Source organism: Mauremys mutica, chromosome 11 (assembly GCF_020497125.1).
Source record: "Mauremys mutica isolate MM-2020 ecotype Southern chromosome 11, ASM2049712v1, whole genome shotgun sequence".
NCBI classification, from domain to species: domain Eukaryota; kingdom Metazoa; phylum Chordata; order Testudines; family Geoemydidae; genus Mauremys; species Mauremys mutica.
In genome coordinates, this window is record NC_059082.1 from 35,484,788 (window position 1) to 35,503,846 (window position 19,059).

Consider the following 19,059-nt stretch of genomic DNA (forward strand, 5'->3'; position numbering starts at 1 on the left):
ATCATTATAGTGCCAGTGTGTAGTATATGCTAAATAATGCAATCTATTTAAGCGTATGTATGTTCAGTGTCCTTAGAAGTCTTGAGAATATTGAGATTTTTAAAGTATGTAGCTAGGCCCTCTACTGATCACACTGAGAATAGGGAAAAGGGAAAAGGAAAGAGTTATGCTAAGGAAAAGGAAGAGCTACGTATTGGTGAAATAGAAGAGAAAAATGGTATAAGAACAAGAGAAGCATTAAGAAAATAAATAAGGCTATTCATTATTGTAAATAAAAATATAACCACCAGGAGAATGATCAGAAAATTATTCAAAACTAAAATAACAGGCATAATGAAGAATTAACCTGGTCTGAAATTAATTTTTAAAAAACCCTACCAATAAATCTAATGGCAAAAGGTCTCAGTCCACATAAAGATCTGTCCCCAAACACTGGAAGATTAGCACTTAAGTATTGAAAAGAAGAATAGTGGTTAAAATATGTAAACAGGAAGCAGGAGTTAGAGGTTCTGTTCCCTGCTGTGCCACAGCTCTCTGTGTGCCTCTGTTTTCCTGCCTGTTAAAAGGGAACAAATGTACTAAGCTGACTTGCCAGGGATCTTGAGATGAGGCTTAGCTTATTTATGTTTGTGAAGCAGTATAAGATCCTTGAATAGAAGAACGTCAGAGTATTTTTATTTTTTCAATTTTCCCACAAAAAGAGCAAAAATTCTGAAAAAGAACAACTTTTGCTTCACTTTTCAGTGATGTTCCTTATAGCTCGTGGCATTGGGAGTGCTTTCAAAGCCAAGTTCTATAGACCGAACTAGCGCGGAAGTTTGCAGTGTTGTTGTAGCCACATTGGTCCGAGCATATTAGAGAGACAGAATGGGTGAGGTAATATATTTTATTGGACCAACTTCTGTTGGTGAAACAGACACGCTTTTGAGCTCTTCTTCAGGTCTGGGAGCAGTTTTGAGCACTGGACTGGGATCTAGAAGATAAGGGAGTACATCAGCTTCCATCTATGAGATACTTTTTTCCCTGGTGACCAAATTGCAATTTTTCTGTGTGCCCCAGACTACTGGGAGGATTTTCCCCCTTGTTTTACCTCAAAACCCTATTTCTTCCCAGAGGCCTTATGTTTGAGCCACCAGCAGAGTAGTACTGAATGCAACTCCTTTAGGAGCCTGTCACTGTCTCACCTTAAAACTGGGCAGAAGGTTAGCAGCACCCCTTTTTCCCAACCACCTATGCGCCTTTAATTTTTCTTTTTTTTCCCCCTCTCTTTTTGGTGTTTTAGTTTTTTTGTTTTAATAATAGTTTAAAAATCTAGAACTCCCAGTCTTTTACAGTTCATATAGTAGTGTTTTGTTTCACATTTTTTCAGTCAGCTTGTTTGAGACAGAGAAGCAGTATCTGGTGATTTCAGACATTTACTCCAGAGTCTTGATGCATTTGAACTAAGGATAGGTCTATGTACTGTAAACCTTGCCAGATCTTTGAAGTTTAAAGTGTCTGCACAGGAGGTCTTTTAGGGTTATTAATCAATCCACTGGGGGAAGGAACATTTCACTGAAACACTCTCTGTTCTGAAGAGATTCCTGAGAGCTCTAAGTCCCTGAGTGATGCTTACGTAGCATTGAGACATCCCCGGGTCTCATTTTTGAAGATGTGGCGTATGGATACATCAGGGAAGGCTGTGTGATGTTGATGTGGTAGGGGTTTTTTTCAGGTGTTTGACTCCCATATGAATTATGCCTCCACTGCATCCACTTGATCACTGATCTTGCCACCCTTCCCTTCTCCAAGCACCCACTGCCACCTTTTGTAACATCATAGGCACTGGCTCTGGTGCACAGTGTAGGCTGAAGCACGACTGCATGCCTGCTTTGGCAACTTTTCCTCCCAAGTCATCACAAAGATCAAGTGGTGTAGTGGTCGAAGACTGTAATACTCACTTCCAGAGGAACTACCACCAACTTCATCACTTTCCAATCTAACTACAAAGAGTGGGTCTTTGCCTTGGCCTTCACAAATAAAAGCACGTAGCACACACATCAAAACAAGCATACAAGAATTTTTTTCTTCTTGAGGATTGAGGAAGGGACCACACATGATAGATGTTAGTCATATTGCTTAATGCATTGTTGAAAAGCACTCAGATACAATGGTGATGGGCCTGGTATAAAAATGTGACTAGAATAGAGGGTCTTGTTGAGTCCTCTAGACAAGGAAAAACTTCCTCCATAGTACAGGTGCAATTAAGGATGCCCATTACATTCAGGTCATTTCAGTCGATATACTTAACTAGCATCCAACTCTATACTAATTCAGAAAATTAGATAAGAGAAGAGGCTGCATTTAACAGAGAAATTAATAAAAGTAAATAGGATTTGTAAAATCTTTTAACTTTACTGATGGTCACATCTATTCTAGCAGAACTTCTCTCATTTAGAGTCCATTACTCTTTACCCTCTCTTCCTTTCTCTTTTTCTCTCTTCTGCCCTCCCTGCCCCCTTTGTTTTATTTCCTTAGATCTAACTGGCTAAAGCCGTGCTGTGGGAGACGAGCAGCTGTGTGGCAGGTATTTTTGCTCAGTGCAAGTCTCAACAGTTTCCTGGTAGCCTGTGTAGTGTTGGTGGTGATTCTCCTGACTCTGGAACTCCTAATAGATATAAAGCTTCTCCAGTGTGAGTAGCAGGCTTTTTTAAAAAATTTGATCGAAGATAAATGATGTTTAGATTTAACTTGCTTGGGGGAGGGGATTTGGTCATGTAAGTAGTTTAAAAATTAGATAATGACCTTTACTGTACTTTTAATACAGTGGAACCCTGGTATAGTGAAGTCCTCCCCATCCCCCTTCCCCATAGAGCAAATTCGTTATGGGACAGATTTTCAGAGGATGCAGGTAGAATTCACCTGCAAAAATGTGCCCACACCTTGTTTACCTGCAAAAACTGCACACTCCCATTATGATAACCATCTCCAATTTGCATACACCAGAAAACAGTGCAGTCAAAAGGGCACTTCTGTGATAATTACCCAGTTGTCCATTCACATGTATATATGCAAATAGGTGTGCATGGATTTTGTTGGTGCAGTTGGTGCTCTCTCCTTTAGTGATTTGTCCCTATAAACAGAGATTTGTTGAAACTGAAATTCCAGTTTGCATCTGGCAATGCAGTGAAACAATTAAGGCTTTCCTTCTACTTCACTAACGTATTGTAAGACAAATAACAACAACACTAGTGAAGTTTTGTTATATCCAGGTTCACTCTACACAGGTTCCATGGTACAGGCAATTTTTAATTGTGTTGCTTTGCTTTTTGGTTGAGCTGTTCTTTCACTGTTCTCTCCCTCCATTCTTTTTCGCTCAGTCACACAAAACTCATCTGAATGTAAGCACCAGCAACAAGTTTTCCTGTGCTAAATATTAAAGGTGCCCTTTAAAAAAGAAATTATGTAGAAATTTATAGAAATAACTATAAGGGGTTTAAACACATCCACAATGGCAAAAAAATGTACTGCTAGAGATTAAGGAACTCTAGGGTGAAATTCTTGAGCTTTGCTATTTGACTTCAATGGTCTCAGGATTTCATCCCAGTTTATGCAGTCTAATGGAGTGCTGTAAAGCAGTGATTTTCAACCAGGGGTCCAGAGCCCCTGGCGGGCCGGGAGCAGGTTTCTGGGGCTCTGCCAAGCAGAACCAGTGTTAGACTTGCTGGGGCCCAGGGCAGAAAGCCAAAGTCCCACTGCATGGGGCTGAAGCATGGGGCCCTGAGCCCCGCCACCTGGGGCTGATGCAGAAGCCTGAGCAACTTAGCTTTACGGTGCCCTCTGTTGCATGGGACCCTGGGCAATTGCTCTGCTTGCTATCCTTTAACGCCAGTCCTGGCAGAAACCAGTTATTGTGACACAGGTGGGCCATGGAGATTTTATAACATGTTTGGGGGGGCCTCAGAAAGAAAAAGGTTGAGAACCCCCTACTGTAAAGGTAATATTAAGGGAGCCACTAGAGCAGCCTGAGTTGTAGTTTTATTTTATAAACCCTGTAAGAAGGAATGCTGACTGGGCCTTCTCCTGCACCCTACTTGTATTTGATCTGGTCCCCTTATACCTCTCTATATGCACACCTCAAACACTTCTATGAAAACACCCCTTCCAGCCTCAGACAACCCTATCAGCTATTTGTGAGACTCTGCTGTCCTTGCTAACCCAACTCCTCTGTGAACAGGGAAGTCAGGAGGCGGCACCAAAATGCAGTCTTCTAAGTATTGGGGGTTATCGGTTATGGGATTCAGTCTTTAGAGCTGAACTAAGAGAGGATCACAGACAAATTCAGTGATGGCACGTTGACAGGTGAGGTGCATATGCCTAAAGTTGCCACTGCTAGTAAAGCTAATGGTTGAATCCTAAACATTGGATTTATTTGCTTTTGTGGGTTTGTCTTAGACTTCTAACACTATTTTGGAGGGATCGCCTGCATTCTTTACCATTTGTTCCCCCATCAATACTCTTCTCTGAGGAGTGCTGCATATTACATCCTTCAGAGCCCACCAACCTCTACCCTACACATCAGCCAGAGAGGTTTGTGCCAGGCAAACAGATGGTACTAGGCTGCCCATTTTGTCTCTGCACTACTTTCCACTCTTGCTGGCCCTGGGCGTAACAGACTGCTGCATGGCAATGCATTGCATTGACACTAAACCGTCAACACACCATGCTTCTCATTATTTCATGTAGCTTTTGTTACATTAAATTCCTTCAGTTTTGTTCTTTAACCACTTATGGAATATATGGGAGGAGTTTACATAAATACTAAAGTTCTGTGAAATGAAGACTGTACTTTTAACTTAATCTTTCAAAAGCCATTAGTGTGCAATTATGTTTTTTAAAAATGTAATTGTAGCATATAATGATTCCCTGTAGTATATGAAAGCAACGTATTCAAGTGTATTAAGGATATGCTATGGTACATCACTGCCAATTTTGTTTCTAATAAAAGCCATTAATCCACATTATAGACTGCAGTCACCAAGGAAATCTGTTTTTTTTAATGAGTGTTTTTAATGGTTTTGAATTACATGTGCAAAATATTGTACAAAAAATCAGGCTTCTATGATTGCTAAAATCCCAGGGCAAAATTCTCCTCTCAGATTCTTAGTGCTGATTTCAGTTGCACTCTGCACTTGTTCAGTGGGCACAACTCCTTGTTGTCATCAATGGAAATTGTATCTGCAAAAGTGCAGATTATGCAGATGAGAAATTAATAGACCTTGAGTGAATTTAGCATGAAGCATATTTTATATGACAGACTCTATGTACATTAACTAAGTAATCTCTTATTACCCCAATAATGTGCGGAAGTATTGTTATCCATATTTTATGGAAGGAGAAATGAGGGTAGATTAAGTCACTTGTCCAGGTTCTGAGAGAAGGGGTTCATTAGCAGAGCCATGATTAGAATTCTTTAGTTTTTGGCTTCTCGTCATCTCTAGACCATGCACCTCCATCTCTTTGCCAAACCACTTCCTATAGTGGTGGGAGTGACTTACTACTGCCCTTTTCCTGCGATTGGATACATATAGGCACATTTGCATACCTGCATGAAGTCCTATTGAAATCAGTGGGGCTCCACACAGGTGCAAGAATCCACCTGTGTGTATCTGCTTATTGGATCTGGGCCTATGTAAGTACTTGTATAGCCGTACAATGAAAATTAATATAAAGATGAAACCATGCCTTAGTGGGAATTTGTTTGGCCTTATTTGTTGTAAGGGTTTGGTCATTTCACAGTGTTAAAACAACAGTATGACAGCCCAGAAGAGAATTGCAGCATGTTTGAAAATGATTTTTAATGATTTTTAGAGGTGCTGAATTTCTACAGCTTCCTTCATAAGTATTGGAACTAGGGGTGCTGAGGCTGCGGCTGCACCCCCTGGCTTGAAGTGGTTTCAATTATATACAGGGTTTACAGTTTAGTTCAATGGCTCTCAACACCGCCACTGTAAAAATTGTTCCAGCACCCCGTCTCCCCATTTGAGTTCAGTGGGAGCTGCAGGTACTGAAAACCTACCAAAAAAAAAAAGTCAAGTCATAGCCTTTGTCTAGTTTTTGTTTGTTTGTTTTTTTCTTCTTTTCTTTAAGAATGTTAATTTTTTTTAAAAAGTTTACAAACCCAAGAAATTCAGAGGTAAGGCTGCACTTCTACAACAAGCCAGATTCACACAAATAGTAGCCTGTGACTCTGTCCCACTAGAGTCTGGACAATGTAGTGTTCTCATATTGTTTCTGAAACAATCATGTTGTTTCTACAGTTCAGTGTGAGGAAGTCTGTATGCTCATTTGGATGTCTTTAAGGAAGAGAAGGCAATTGAGAGTGGTGAAATGTCGACTCGTTTTATGGGACATTGATTCAGCTCTTGTTCAGGAACTTCTTGCCTGGAAGGTTATTTGAAACTGTTTACTGTTGATACCACTCAGGCACTTTAATTGGGTCACTATCCTGCAGTATATCCAGCAGTCTTTGCTGCACATATTGCAGCATGAGAAATCCATTTCTCCCCACCCCAAATTCCCATATGTTAGACCTTGCTTGCATACTAGGGGGCAGTTGGAGGACTGCATGTCAATGGATTGCTATTAGAATGCCTCCCCACAAATGGATTTCCCCCCATTTCCCAGCCTTGCCCTGTTGTTTAAGCAGCGTGTTGGTGAAATTGTCTAAAGTATTGTTTGCTTATTTCTTTTTTATTAATCAGTAATTGTGTATCTGCTCAAATTCAGTGATACCATACATGGCAATTTCTACTGACCCCCTGTTACCATATCTTAAGGAATATCAGTGGCAACTAAACTGATGTTATTCCTTGAATCCTAATCCCCCTCCCCTCCCATTGTTCTGCTACAACGTGGCATCTTCATGCACACAAAGACGTCCAAAACACTTTTCCGTTGTGCAGTAACTCAGCCTATCTTCTCAAGCAGTTTTGATCCTTTGTAGACAAGTTCCTAGGGCCTGGGCAGCACACAGGGTTTCGGGGGAGAATTTCTTGTCTCCTTCACGTTTTTTTTATGAGACTGCAGGAATATGAACTTGGATACATGTACTGAACACGTCCTTTCAGTGTTCTGCTTTGCTATGTGAACAAAGCTCTCCTCATCCTGGACACCCACCATGTGCAGATAGCCTTGCAGCTGAACTTGTCCAGAAAGTCCTCCATGTCTCAAAGGTACATTAACCCTTTATAGACAACCCGGGCCTGAATCTTTCTGGCATGGTAATACAGTGGTCCTCAATGGGGTAACACAAAGACAAACTTGGCAGTTTGACAGCTATATGCTTACTGAAACATATTGTTTGAAATGGTGTGATTCCTGTAATACATTAGTCTTTATTTTGAACCTCCACTTACAGCATTTTATCAAGGGGGTCTGTACATTTGTTAATACAATTTAGAGTTAAATGTGTTCATAGTATGTGTATTTTCCTGCTAGCAATTCATCTTTATTAGGTGGTTTGATGTCAGATGACATTTCACATTTTTCTAATCCACCTCAATTGGATTCATGTGCAGGGATCAAATATTGTTAAAAGGTACATTAGTTCTTCAAGGTATTTCTAATACTGGTCTCAATGCAGGTGTCCATTTTGGTTTTGTAGACTCACACTAACTGTGAGTGGGGCAGGGTCTTGATGCCTTGTTCTTCTGTGAAAGCTGTGGCCAATATGTTCCCTAGCTAGACACTGAATAAGCGATCACTTCTGAAAATCAGGCCACTTACTTAGGGGCCTAATATGGATAAAGGAATCTAAGTTTATGCATCTGTTCTTGAAAAACTTGGTCCAAACAATTATTGTTCTTCCAGAATAAATTAAAATATTTTAAAAAATTATTTAAAGAAATAATGAGTAATTCTTTTTGTTAGTTTATAGAATTTTACTATTAAGTTTTCAGTTGCACAGAATTTAGTCTCATCTCCTAGTAAAGCCAATGGGACTTGTGCCCCTATATCCTGGAACAATGACAATACAGGGTATTGCGCACCAAAGATTTGATTCTGTAGCAGCTCCACACATAGGACAGATGCAGAATCTGACCTGCACTGTCATTCCTGTGTTCCTTTTTTCCTACAGAGCTTCAAACTGGGCTGACATCTTTTGATAGAATTGTGATTCATCTTCATCCCAAGCAGCCCACTGCCCCAACCAGGACGTGGGTGGTCTGACCTAGTCGTCAGAACAGAAGTCAGGCTGGGTTAGATACCAGGAGGTCAGAGGGCAAACTGGGAGTCAGGAGGCAGGGTCAGGTTACCAGGAGATCAGGCAGTAGGAGCTGATATTGCAGAAGATGCAGTCCTAAGCAAGGGAAACCCAGTTGCATGGACAATTTCCTGTTCCTGCGATTAGTTTAAATAGAAACTGAGGACCAGTCAGGACCCCCAGCATTCCACCAATTAGATCCCAGGATAGGAGTCTTCTGTCAGAGTTCAGCTTCTATTCTGACAGCAGTTAGCAGATCACTGGTTGGTGGGTTGGAACTTATTAGCACCTAAGAGCCCAATGGACCAGGGTTCAAGATACCCACTGCCTCCAAAGCCACTACTAGAAAAGGGGAATGAAGGGTCTCCACAATCACCAAGAAGAACTGGCTGAGAGGAGAGTGGCACAAAAGCCCCTTCCTATGGAGTATTTTTCCTTTCTCAGATTGTCTTGGAGTAGCCTAGTCCCACACTGCCTATTCCAACTCCTAGCTTTGTTTTTCAGAGGCTCCAACTGCATGTTTCACTACTGGAGTAACTTGCAGCCTCCTATCTGCAGGTGGCTTACCACAAAGGTGACCCACTTTCAAAACAGAAAACTGGGATGAACCCATTCATTCCTTAGCCTCTGTCCTGAGACTTCCAGTTAGAGTAGGTTTTAGTGGTGTTGGCAACTGTAAACTGTGTCACCTGGGAACAATGAGTGAGATCACCTACTGATTTTACATAAGGCCCTGAACAGCCATCACATAACAACTTTGTGGTCACAACTGACCTGAATTGATTTGAATGAGCAACTTAAGAGGGTTAAGCTCCATGTCCCATTGCATATAGAATCTTTGTTATGTTTTCATTATAGTGTTTCAGATGAAATGCTTCTCCTAAATGTAAGTGGCGATGGTACTAGTCACCATTATATATAAATTGCTACCTGGTACTAAAATTATGCTTCATTATATTGTGTTAATTACAGTTTCAAGTGCATCACAGTTTGCAGGAATTATTCACTGGATCAGCCTAGTCATCCTGTCTGTGTTCTTTTCAGAGGTATGTATAATGCATGGTGAAACACAATTGATTTGGATGCAGGGCCCAGTCCTGCTCCCACTGATGTCAATGGGAGTTTTGACACTAGGAACAGGAGCAGGCACATGGTGTGTTTTAAAAAGAAAATAAGTCAGCTTTTGCCATTCATATTTGGGAAACCAACAGATCTTGTTTGTACTGACAGTCATTCTCTTTATTAGAGATAATTAGAATGGACCAGGAAAAATGGAAGAATGTTACCATACATATATAAGAGCAAAATTATGAGGAGAGATAATTATATCTGTATCATCTCAAATCAGTCCCTTTAAATGATGGGAAACGGGCCTGGTTCTGAAGTTCTCACTCCAGGAAAGTTCTCATTGGCCTCAATGGGAATCTTGCTGGAATAAGATATCCAAGACTTCATCTTATACAAAGCTTGGTTCTGAATAAGAATGAATCATCTCCTTTCATAACTTACTTAAGCAGTTCTCTCTATTTTTTCTAAATATTTTCCTTACATCTATATTACTGCTGTATAGGAAAGTAATTAAATACAGCAAATTAGATACAAAGTAAGAATGAACAATGGTGAATTTCTGTGCAAATATGTATTGGTACCATAATTGAATAAATTCATTCATTGGAAAAGCCCATATTGATAATACAATAGATGACTAAATTGAAATCACTGACTATAGTTTGCAACTTTAGTCCAAAAAATGTCATCTGTGTTGAAATATTAACAATATATCTAAAGTGCTTCCGAAACAGCAATTTGTATTATTCCTCCAGGACATATTATGCATATTGTTACAAAAATCCTATTACATGGTTGTGTGTTTTTAAATTACACCAATATCCATGCCATGCCAGAAGACCCCTGGAATACCTACATACCTGAAGAATATTTTTCTAGTTTCACTAGGGGAAAGGATTTGCATCCAAATAAAACAGAAGTTAGAGGCTGCACCTAAGAGTTCAGTTTAGCTTAAGGTTATGAGTATTTGCCTTAGAAGAAGCAGGAGCCTTGATAGTTACAGCTGTTACTGGAAACCACTCTTGTTGGACAAATAGTTAGTTATATTACACAGCCATTTATTTCTATCGTTCTATTAATGGATTAAAAAAACATACCAAATTTAAGCAATGAATACACACAACCCTAAACCGTACACTTTTGCTCCCAACCTCCAAATCCTGAGTCTGAACCTTTCCTACTGATTATGGTTCAGAAATAAATAAATATTAAGATATACTTATTTTGAATATGATAGGCAAAGTTGTTTGGCTACCCTCCATCCCCATTTTGTGTCCGTATTGTATTTTTTCTTCTCTCTGTGTTTAGGACAATACGGGTATTGGGAGTGAATCTCCCCTCACTGCATTTAGTACCCCTTGTTCTACCCACTTTGCAGTTTGCTTTCGTCTTTCCAAATTGATGAATTTCATTCACCTGTTTGACCATAGTTTGAATTTACATTTAAAAAAACCCACCAATAAAGATATAAAGTAGCCATATGAGGAGCACAAAGCAGCTAGGATTTTTGGAGTTCGGTTCATCAGTCAAGCCTTTGGAAACTTTTAAGAGTCATAGACTGGGCTAATAATAGCTGCAAACATCATGTACTTCACCACTGTGACAGAAGCAGCTCCACGGAACACCTGAAAGCACTTTGAAAACCATAAATTGAGAACCACTGGGGAAGGGGAAGAGTGAATTTTTCACCTTTGCTGCTGCTATTGTTTTGCTGGAGATAGTTTTCTACAACATTGGATTAACAAGGCAGCAACAATTCTGTTTACATTGTGATGATTATCATCAAAATAGAATAGAGAAACTTATTTTTCTCATCTAAAATATTGTCCAATGCTCCAGAAATGGCAGGCCCTGAAAAAGGCAGAGGATCTCTTACAGCATTTTCATTACATTTATTTATTTCCTGTTCCTGATGTGACATATTTGTCTTTGTTTGGGGTGGGTAGGAAAGAATTTTGCTCTGTGTTTCAGTGAGACTTTTACAATCATTCACTGTTCAGACCAGGCTGGGCAGAAGGATAGTATAATGATTTCAAAGAGGGTAGGGCTTTTCGTTTGATTGATCAAACCTTATCAGATGCCTATTGAATATGAGCGATCACTTATAATACTATTTTCCCCAAACCACACAAAGACACTTGTGCTCAAAATTTGGAAAATTGTGATTGATCAAATTTTTTGGTTATAATGGATAATGTTTGCAACTTTAACTATAGTAGTTCTATTAACACCCATTTTAATGTCTCATTACAGTTAAATAAGAGCTGGCTTTCTGCTTGATTGAAATGTAGTGAATAAATGTGGCAGGTACTTGCAGCTGCTAACAATATTAAGTTGCTACTCCTCCAGCATTTTCCTTCTATCTTTACACTTGTGCTATAGCCACAAGTCTTAACCTGAATTTACTGCATTGTGTTAATTTTTTATATTCTCCTCATGTTAGTCTCCGAAGACTTTCCAGCATATCACAATATCTTTTTTCAGTAACGTGCATATAACTTTTTGCAAATGCTCAGATTAGATTTACTGGTTGTGATGCTTTGCCTATTAGTCTCTGTTTACATATGTCAAGCTCGTACACCAAACAATACCCAGATGTTAAGACAGAAGAGGAGATAGAATGTCAGAGAGATATTGGGGCAAAAAACAAAAGCAGCAGTCAAGGCTAATTCAGGATTGCACCGTATCAAGAGGGTAAAACCAGCCCTGATTATACTTGGATGAGAAGAGGCAGACAGAGGACTTGGCATCGACTTTGGTAAGTGGTGTGGGGTCTGAATATATTTCAATAATCTTATGACATTGGTATTAGGGGCCAGATTCTGCAGCCCTCACTCACTCCAGTTGTTCCATTGAAGATAATGGGACTATTCATGTGAGAGAGGCCTGCGGGTATGGGCTTTTTTAGCCTGTAGTACTCTGCTGTTGCATTGCTTTATATAGGCCCAATTCAGCACAGCACGTAAGCACTCTACTGACTTTAGTCACAGGAGTAGTCCCATTGAGGTCAACCGGACTGTTCCCATGCTTAAAATTAAGTACACACTGAATCAGGGTCTTTTTTTCCCCAAAGGTTTTGGAATGGGAGAGCATTCAGCAGGGTTTGGGGTTCCAGTAGTTAAGGTGTCTGGGTTTTTTAAGTTTGAGTTGAAATTTATTAATTGACTTGTCACATTAAGAAGAGAAAGAAGACAAAATTAAACATATCACTCAAATTACATATAAACAAAAAATATTCATTGTAGTCTCTCATACTTGTACTCCTCCTTTATAACAATCTCTAGGAAGATTAAAACATCTTAAGGGAGAGTCCTACAGAATTTAATTAGAATTAAGCCAGTATGGTTCTGTAGACGTTACTGGGAAAAAAACCTATAGAATTTAATAGAAAATAATATCCTTTCTGTATGTTTTTTTCCCTAAAGAATCCTATAGTAGTAATATAATTCTCTATTAAATTCTGTAGTATGTTTCAAGCAACCTACCAGTATAGAAAGATTAGAATTTAATAGAAAAGTATATGATTCTTTCATAATGAATTGGAACTTTACCTTTCTGAATGTTTTCCTCCATTCCCTATGCATACTAGTTTTATTATCGTAGGGTTCCTTAAGTGTGCTGGATTGTTGGCCATGTATGTGTATTTGGGGAGTTGCTAAGAAGAATTGATATTGACAGCATTTGGTTTTGGGAACAGGTGGTGCAGAGGAAAACCTAGAAAAAATTACATGGATTTTATAAACTGATATAAAAAAATCAGTTAAACTTTGGCTGTGAAGTCTTTGATAGAGTCCAGAAGTTTAACTTCTAATGCTTTGTAAATCTAGCTCTGCTCAGCCATCCAACTTTGTAGCTACACAACAAGGTTGATTCAGGAGAGCATAGGATTTTGTGGAGGGATGGGACTTCAGCACAAAGCCTTCCTAAAATGTAATCCCTCTTATCTCAGCCCCTTTTTCTCAAGAACATTTCTGACCCATGCAGTGTGCTATACTGGTGCTTCGGCTGGACTCTCTTCAGGGTTCATTTCTAGCTGCTGATGAATCCCTGCACCTTCTACACCATGCACCAGGGATGTAGATAAAACCCCTGGTCCAGACGTGACCAGAAGAAACTTCTGATATAGGAAAGCCAAAGACTAAGTTTGTATCAAATTCATATTTGGCTCGTGGTAGCATGCTGTGCAGCAAATAGGTCACTGAGCCAGGTCCGTAAAACACTTCTGAATCTAGAATTCTGAGTTTAGAATCCATTGTGATTCTCAGAGACTATATTCTAAGGACAGATTTGGTACAATGCATGTTACAAGAATGTTTGTCTGAATGCACCTGTAGAATTTATATACTATGTAATATAGAAAAAAAAATTGAGTGTTAGAGAATTTAGGTGTTTATGCCTGCAATCTTGGTGTCACTCTGCTATTGCAGTTAAGTATTATTAATTATTGTGGATATATTGTACAATAGGACCACAACAATTGTAATGCAGAGCATGTGGAAAATATTTTGTACTGGTTTAATAATGTGTGAGATGTAGTCAATTGTTATGCTTTTCTTTCTTTTTCCTTGTAGAAGTTTGACTGAGGAGAAGCTGAATGAGATGATACCCATGTGTTAGAACCCTGAGTGTCAGGTTAAAGATGATAACATGTTCCTGATTCTCCAGTGGTATGGGAATGGGTAGGTACTAATAATTGGGGAAGCACTTCTAAGAAGTGTCAGCCCATAAAAAGGTACATTAAAACACTTCTAAACAGTGTTTGAAATGAGTAATTTGTGGGATGACCTGGGTTGCAGGATATAAAACTCTCATAGATGAGTACAAGGTATTCTTCTTGGGGAAGGTTTACTCCAGGTATTTTGAGTGCATTGAACAACTAAAGTTTGCTTTTCAGAGTAATTATGCCAGCAAACAATAAATGCTGTGGTGGGGGGAGGGGACGGGGGAGAGCTACACCAGGGATTGGAAAGATTGTCCTTTCCCCCACACTCCCCTGTCTTCCATTTTCTCCTTTCAGGACAAACAGTATTGCTGAGCTAAATGTAGTACTCTCCTTTACCTAAACCTAATGAGCCAAATACATCCCTTTACTCACTCCTTTAGTTTCTTTACTCTAGGGATTAATTTGACCCAGTGAGTCACAGAATAATAAATTGTATATTAACCGTGCAAGGAATAAAGTATGTAATAAAATTATTGAGTGTACATTCACAGTAGGCTAACTCATGCAAATTGTGGGAATTCACATGGCGGCTCAGCAAAGACCTCGGCCAAGTTTCCCTACCAAAGTAGATAGAAAAACTGTAGTACCACTGCAGAGAGCTAATTCTCTTTACTTGACAACAGTAGGTCACATTGTTAAGGGGACACTACCAACTACTACATTTCTGTCTGAAAACTGTGTACTTTTTTTAGTAACACCTAAGATTACTGTAATGAAAATAATTTACTAAAAATATTTTTCCAGTTTTTCTTTGTGCATTTAATAACACTTTTTGTGTAATCAGTTATTCAGTTTCTTTCTTGATGAAAAGACATTTACAAACATGAGAGGTAAAAACATTTGTAAAGTTTTGGGATTTTTAATGATTTTTTTTATAATAAATTCAGTGTGTTCTATTTAAAAGATGCTGTATCACAAACTGAATATCTTATACATTTTTCAATTTTAAATAATTCAAGTTGACAATGTCCCTTTAAGCCAAAAGGTAAAGTGTATTAGATGCTTGTATTCAAGTTTACACATCAAAATTGCAATGTACCATGACAGCTGCATTGTTAAACAGAACATCTACAGGTACACATTTACTATAATGATAGAAAATGTCTATATATAAATAACAGAATAACACCGCTTCTCATCTTTGCCTTTTTCTTACAGAGACCAGTTTAAGTGGCATTGTGTCATATTGCTAGAGTTCATGCTTAAACTTTGGTAAATATTATAATCACAATTCAGTTTTAATTCATTTACATTTTGATTGTGTAAATAAGATGTTCTAATCATTATTCTCCTTTGTCTTTCAGATCCTGCCACAGATTCTGTTTTTAAATGCACTGTACAAATATATCACATTATCACATTAAATATATTTTTGTTTGCCCAAGAAATACGTTTGATTATTTTGTTTTGTTTTTTTTGTTGGGGGGGGGATTAAAATGTTATTTGTAAGTAACACCAACATTTTTTTATTCCAGTATTTTTCTATTTATCCTTAACTTGACAGGTTCAAAATACTAAATATGGAAATTTGTCTAAGGAAGCTCTTTTGAGTGTAGGAGTTCTCAAAAACAACCATGGAAGCGTGTTGCCAACATGTGTTCTCTGTAAAGGCCAGGGGTTAGTGAGAGAGGGTGATATTAGCTTGGAATTACATTCATAAGCATTGGCTGATGTGTACGAAGATCACTGCAGGTGTATGTTGGGATACACACAGTGTTTAAGACACATTAACCATGCCCTCCTACCTATATGTCCACAGAGTAGAAAATTAATGCATGATTAAAAATACCTCTGTACAATTTTTTAAATTAACATGTTAATGAATGTTCTGTTGATGAAAGGTGCAGCCCTGAAGACTGAAGACATCTGTCCACAGAACAAGGAGCTGTCAGGCTTGTTTACAGGAGCCCTCCCATGTGTCTGTATTCTGTTCTGGAGACTCTGCCTCTAGGTTGAGAGGCTGGTGCAGACTTCATGGTTGCTCTTCCTTTGGTCTCTGTCCAGAGACCATCAACAAGAGTGCTGATTGTGAGGGTGTTTTTCCCTGAGGTGGACACCTGTCATCTAGAAACTGGACCAAGACCCACTGGTTCATTCCACATACACCATGAAACAACCGTCAGATAATTATTTTCAGTCATTGCTGACTTGCACCGATTCACACCAGCAAAATAGAGGTAAAAAGCCTTTGTTACTGGCTACCCCGTAAAATGAGCTAGCCAAACCCCTTAAAATGACAGTATTGCAGCCTGATTAAAACATTGCGGAGAGGACTTAAAGAAGCAGCTGCATTATGTGGAAAAAAAATATTATGCCCCCTAAATAGAGAGTTTCAGACAACCCATATTCAGGGTTGTGAGCCAAAGAGTTGTGCTGTTTATTCTCTTTGTAGTGGATACCTTATTATTCCAAAGATCAAATGTCTTTGTGCATTCTCTATCCATGGCAAAAATAAGTGCTTTTCATAAGCAGTTTCTGAGTATATGCTAACTTTTTAGCAGTCCTCCAATTGCTCATTGACTTAGCATTTCACAAATACTGTACTTTCTAAGCATAGGACAAAATGGGCCAAACTCATCCCTCATGTCGCTCCATTGAAGTCAATGAAGTGGCAACAGGGAAGAATGTGTCCTAAGATTTAAATGAAGGAATGTTTCCTTTTAAATTTCCTATTAACAGCCTGCTGCAGAATTTACTTTGCCTGGCTTTTAGCTTACTTGCTGAAAGCTTCTTTGCAAATTCTTGATCAGAAGCTCAGCAGATTTTTACAGGAAAACAAATCTTCCATTATAGACATGCCTTACAGGATTTGATTCTGTTTCTGGAAAGGAGCTGGTAGGGTCAGGGCTTTTGAATATGATTTTTTGGTTTTTCAAATCCTTGTTCTTTTGGAGCAAGGACTGAGAACTCTAACACTTATAGGAATGTCAACCAATGTGTGTTTTCAGTGGGAATGCTGTGTAATGAAAATGCTGTAAGTGCAGGACTATTCAGGGCCTGATCTGGAGATTTGCTGAACACCTGCAACTCCAGTTGACTTCAGCTCAGGATTTGAATTTACTCCCGTGTTCATGCTCCCACATAATATCGGTGAGTATGGAATTGTTAAATGAGCTGTTCCTTAGATGGAACCTTAAAATGTTATGAAGTTCTTTCTGCCAATTGAACAGTTGCAGTCTTGCCCCAGAGGCAGCTGTGTAACAGGTTAATGTAGTGACCCCTGTGAATGCTTTATCAGTTTGCTAAATTTGTTAATCATTTTGGGATCCTTCAGATGAAAAGGTATTTTATATATGTACGTTTATCAGCAGCAGCATTGGTTCGTGATGGCGGTTCAAGGTCCTATAACACTTCTCAAAGGGGAAAAGGGTAATCACACTAATTATCCTGACTGGCATGCCCCCTCTCAGTAAAACAGACTTAGATGTCCAATGCTGTGTGTGAACTATTTTTAAGTGCACATTAGCTGATCCATTTGCCTGCGTAGTCATTGAACTACTGGTATTGTTCTTTTAAAAACTCTGGGCTTGATTCTGCAGTGCCTTGCAGGCAGTGTAGTCATTTATATCTATGTAAAGTGAGTATAAAAGGCTACCCATCTGATTTGGGACAGTTTTAGTCACTTTGTTCAGGTGAAAACAGCTACAGAAAGTGCAAGGCAATCGATAATCAGGCTCTTGCATATGAACAGTATTATTTGGAAGAACCCAATGCTATTCTGTGTCTACATTACAGTTATTGTGTTCAGAGTCTGGTAGCAGCATAAACTCAGAGTTTTTGGTTTTTTTAATATATTCGTATTTGGAATGAATAGAAGATACGTATATTCACAGCCATTTTCATTCTTTTTTCCTGCAAAATTCTGACTCCTTTCCTGGCCTGGGCACCTCTCTCACATATCTACCAAGCTCTCTCTGATTAATTATATTTTTAGATAGGCAGAATAACATTTTGGTGTATTTTACAAGCCACACATCTATGTTGTAATCCTCCTCTTGCATTTTAATCTGAGTTCTGCACTGCCACAGGCAGAATGGCACCCTAACTTTTGTGTGAGTGAAATTACAGTAATTTTTAATTTTAATTTGATCTTTTAAAAACACCAACACCAGAAAAAAATGTGAAAGATGCTGTTGGAATTTTTATAGGAATTTATCACTGTTTCATGGTATGTTCACTTATTATTCCTCTTTTCTAACAAAATACTCTAACCTTACGCTGTTTGCTAAATAGCAAAAGTGGGTGCAGACATTTTCCTCCCTGCACTCTGTCTCTCTGGGACTTTAAAATGAGAAAATGCTCCTTTGCTGTGAAGAGAAAGAAAAGCAGCCCAGGAGCATGTAGGGGTTAATTGTCTTATTAATTCAAGGCGATTTCTGAATTAGTGTCATGCAAATTATAATAAATTGCTGTCTTTTTCTTAATATTTCTTGTTAGACTATTTTGAGAATTGTGGTTCTCGGTATATGGGATTATATTGAAAACAAAATAGAGGTAAGTAAAAGTACCACAACCAACACTGTTTGTATTTCAGCATGGCAAAGTAAGAATAATTAACTATTTCTGCAGTGTGTGCTTTAGCTATAGGAATTGATTCATTTACACTCTGAGAGATTTAAGCATGTTGCTTGCTGCACACAAAGGTGAAATTAGATGCAAATTTAAACACTGTCCACAGTAGGAAGTATCAGACTGATGCTGGTTAGAACAGTGTTTTAAACACATCTGTTTCTATCGCAGTTTTAGTGTGATTTTGCTGACTGGTGTGGACAAGAATTTCTTTTTGAGACCCGTGCAAGTCAAACTGTGATTATATAATCCCTGTCGACATTATAATGATAACAGAGTCTGAGGATCTGGTTAACAATATGATTGAGAGTTGTAGTGTAGATGAGGCCTAACCATGTTTCCATAATCAAGTTGAAACTAGAGCTGGTAGGAAAATTTTCATCACAAAGAGTTTTTGTTGGAAAATGCTACTTTAACAACACCAAACATTTTCACTAAATCGTATAGATTTCAA

At 38.6% G+C, this 19,059-nt stretch overlaps 1 protein-coding gene and 1 long non-coding RNA gene across 6 annotated transcripts in view; both read left to right on the top strand.

The window, feature by feature from the left end:
• Positions 1-19,059, top strand: part of TMEM266 (transmembrane protein 266) — a 121,746-nt gene that overhangs the window by 50,777 nt on the left and 51,910 nt on the right. For 3 of the 5 annotated variants that reach the window (XM_044979179.1, XM_044979180.1, XM_044979181.1), the window contains exons 5-7: positions 2,518-2,672; positions 9,218-9,291; positions 18,474-18,530. In XM_044979179.1, coding sequence (XP_044835114.1) covers positions 2,518-2,672; positions 9,218-9,291; positions 18,474-18,530 — 286 coding nt within the window. The remainder of the gene's footprint in view (positions 1-2,517; positions 2,673-9,217; positions 9,292-18,473; positions 18,531-19,059) is intronic. The other 2 variants (XM_044979182.1, XM_044979183.1) reach the window with 2 other exon arrangements.
• Positions 9,730-15,418, top strand: LOC123343788. The gene is made up of 4 exons (XR_006572355.1): positions 9,730-12,071; positions 13,885-13,992; positions 15,195-15,248; positions 15,341-15,418. It is a non-coding gene; the product is annotated as an uncharacterized LOC123343788 (long non-coding RNA).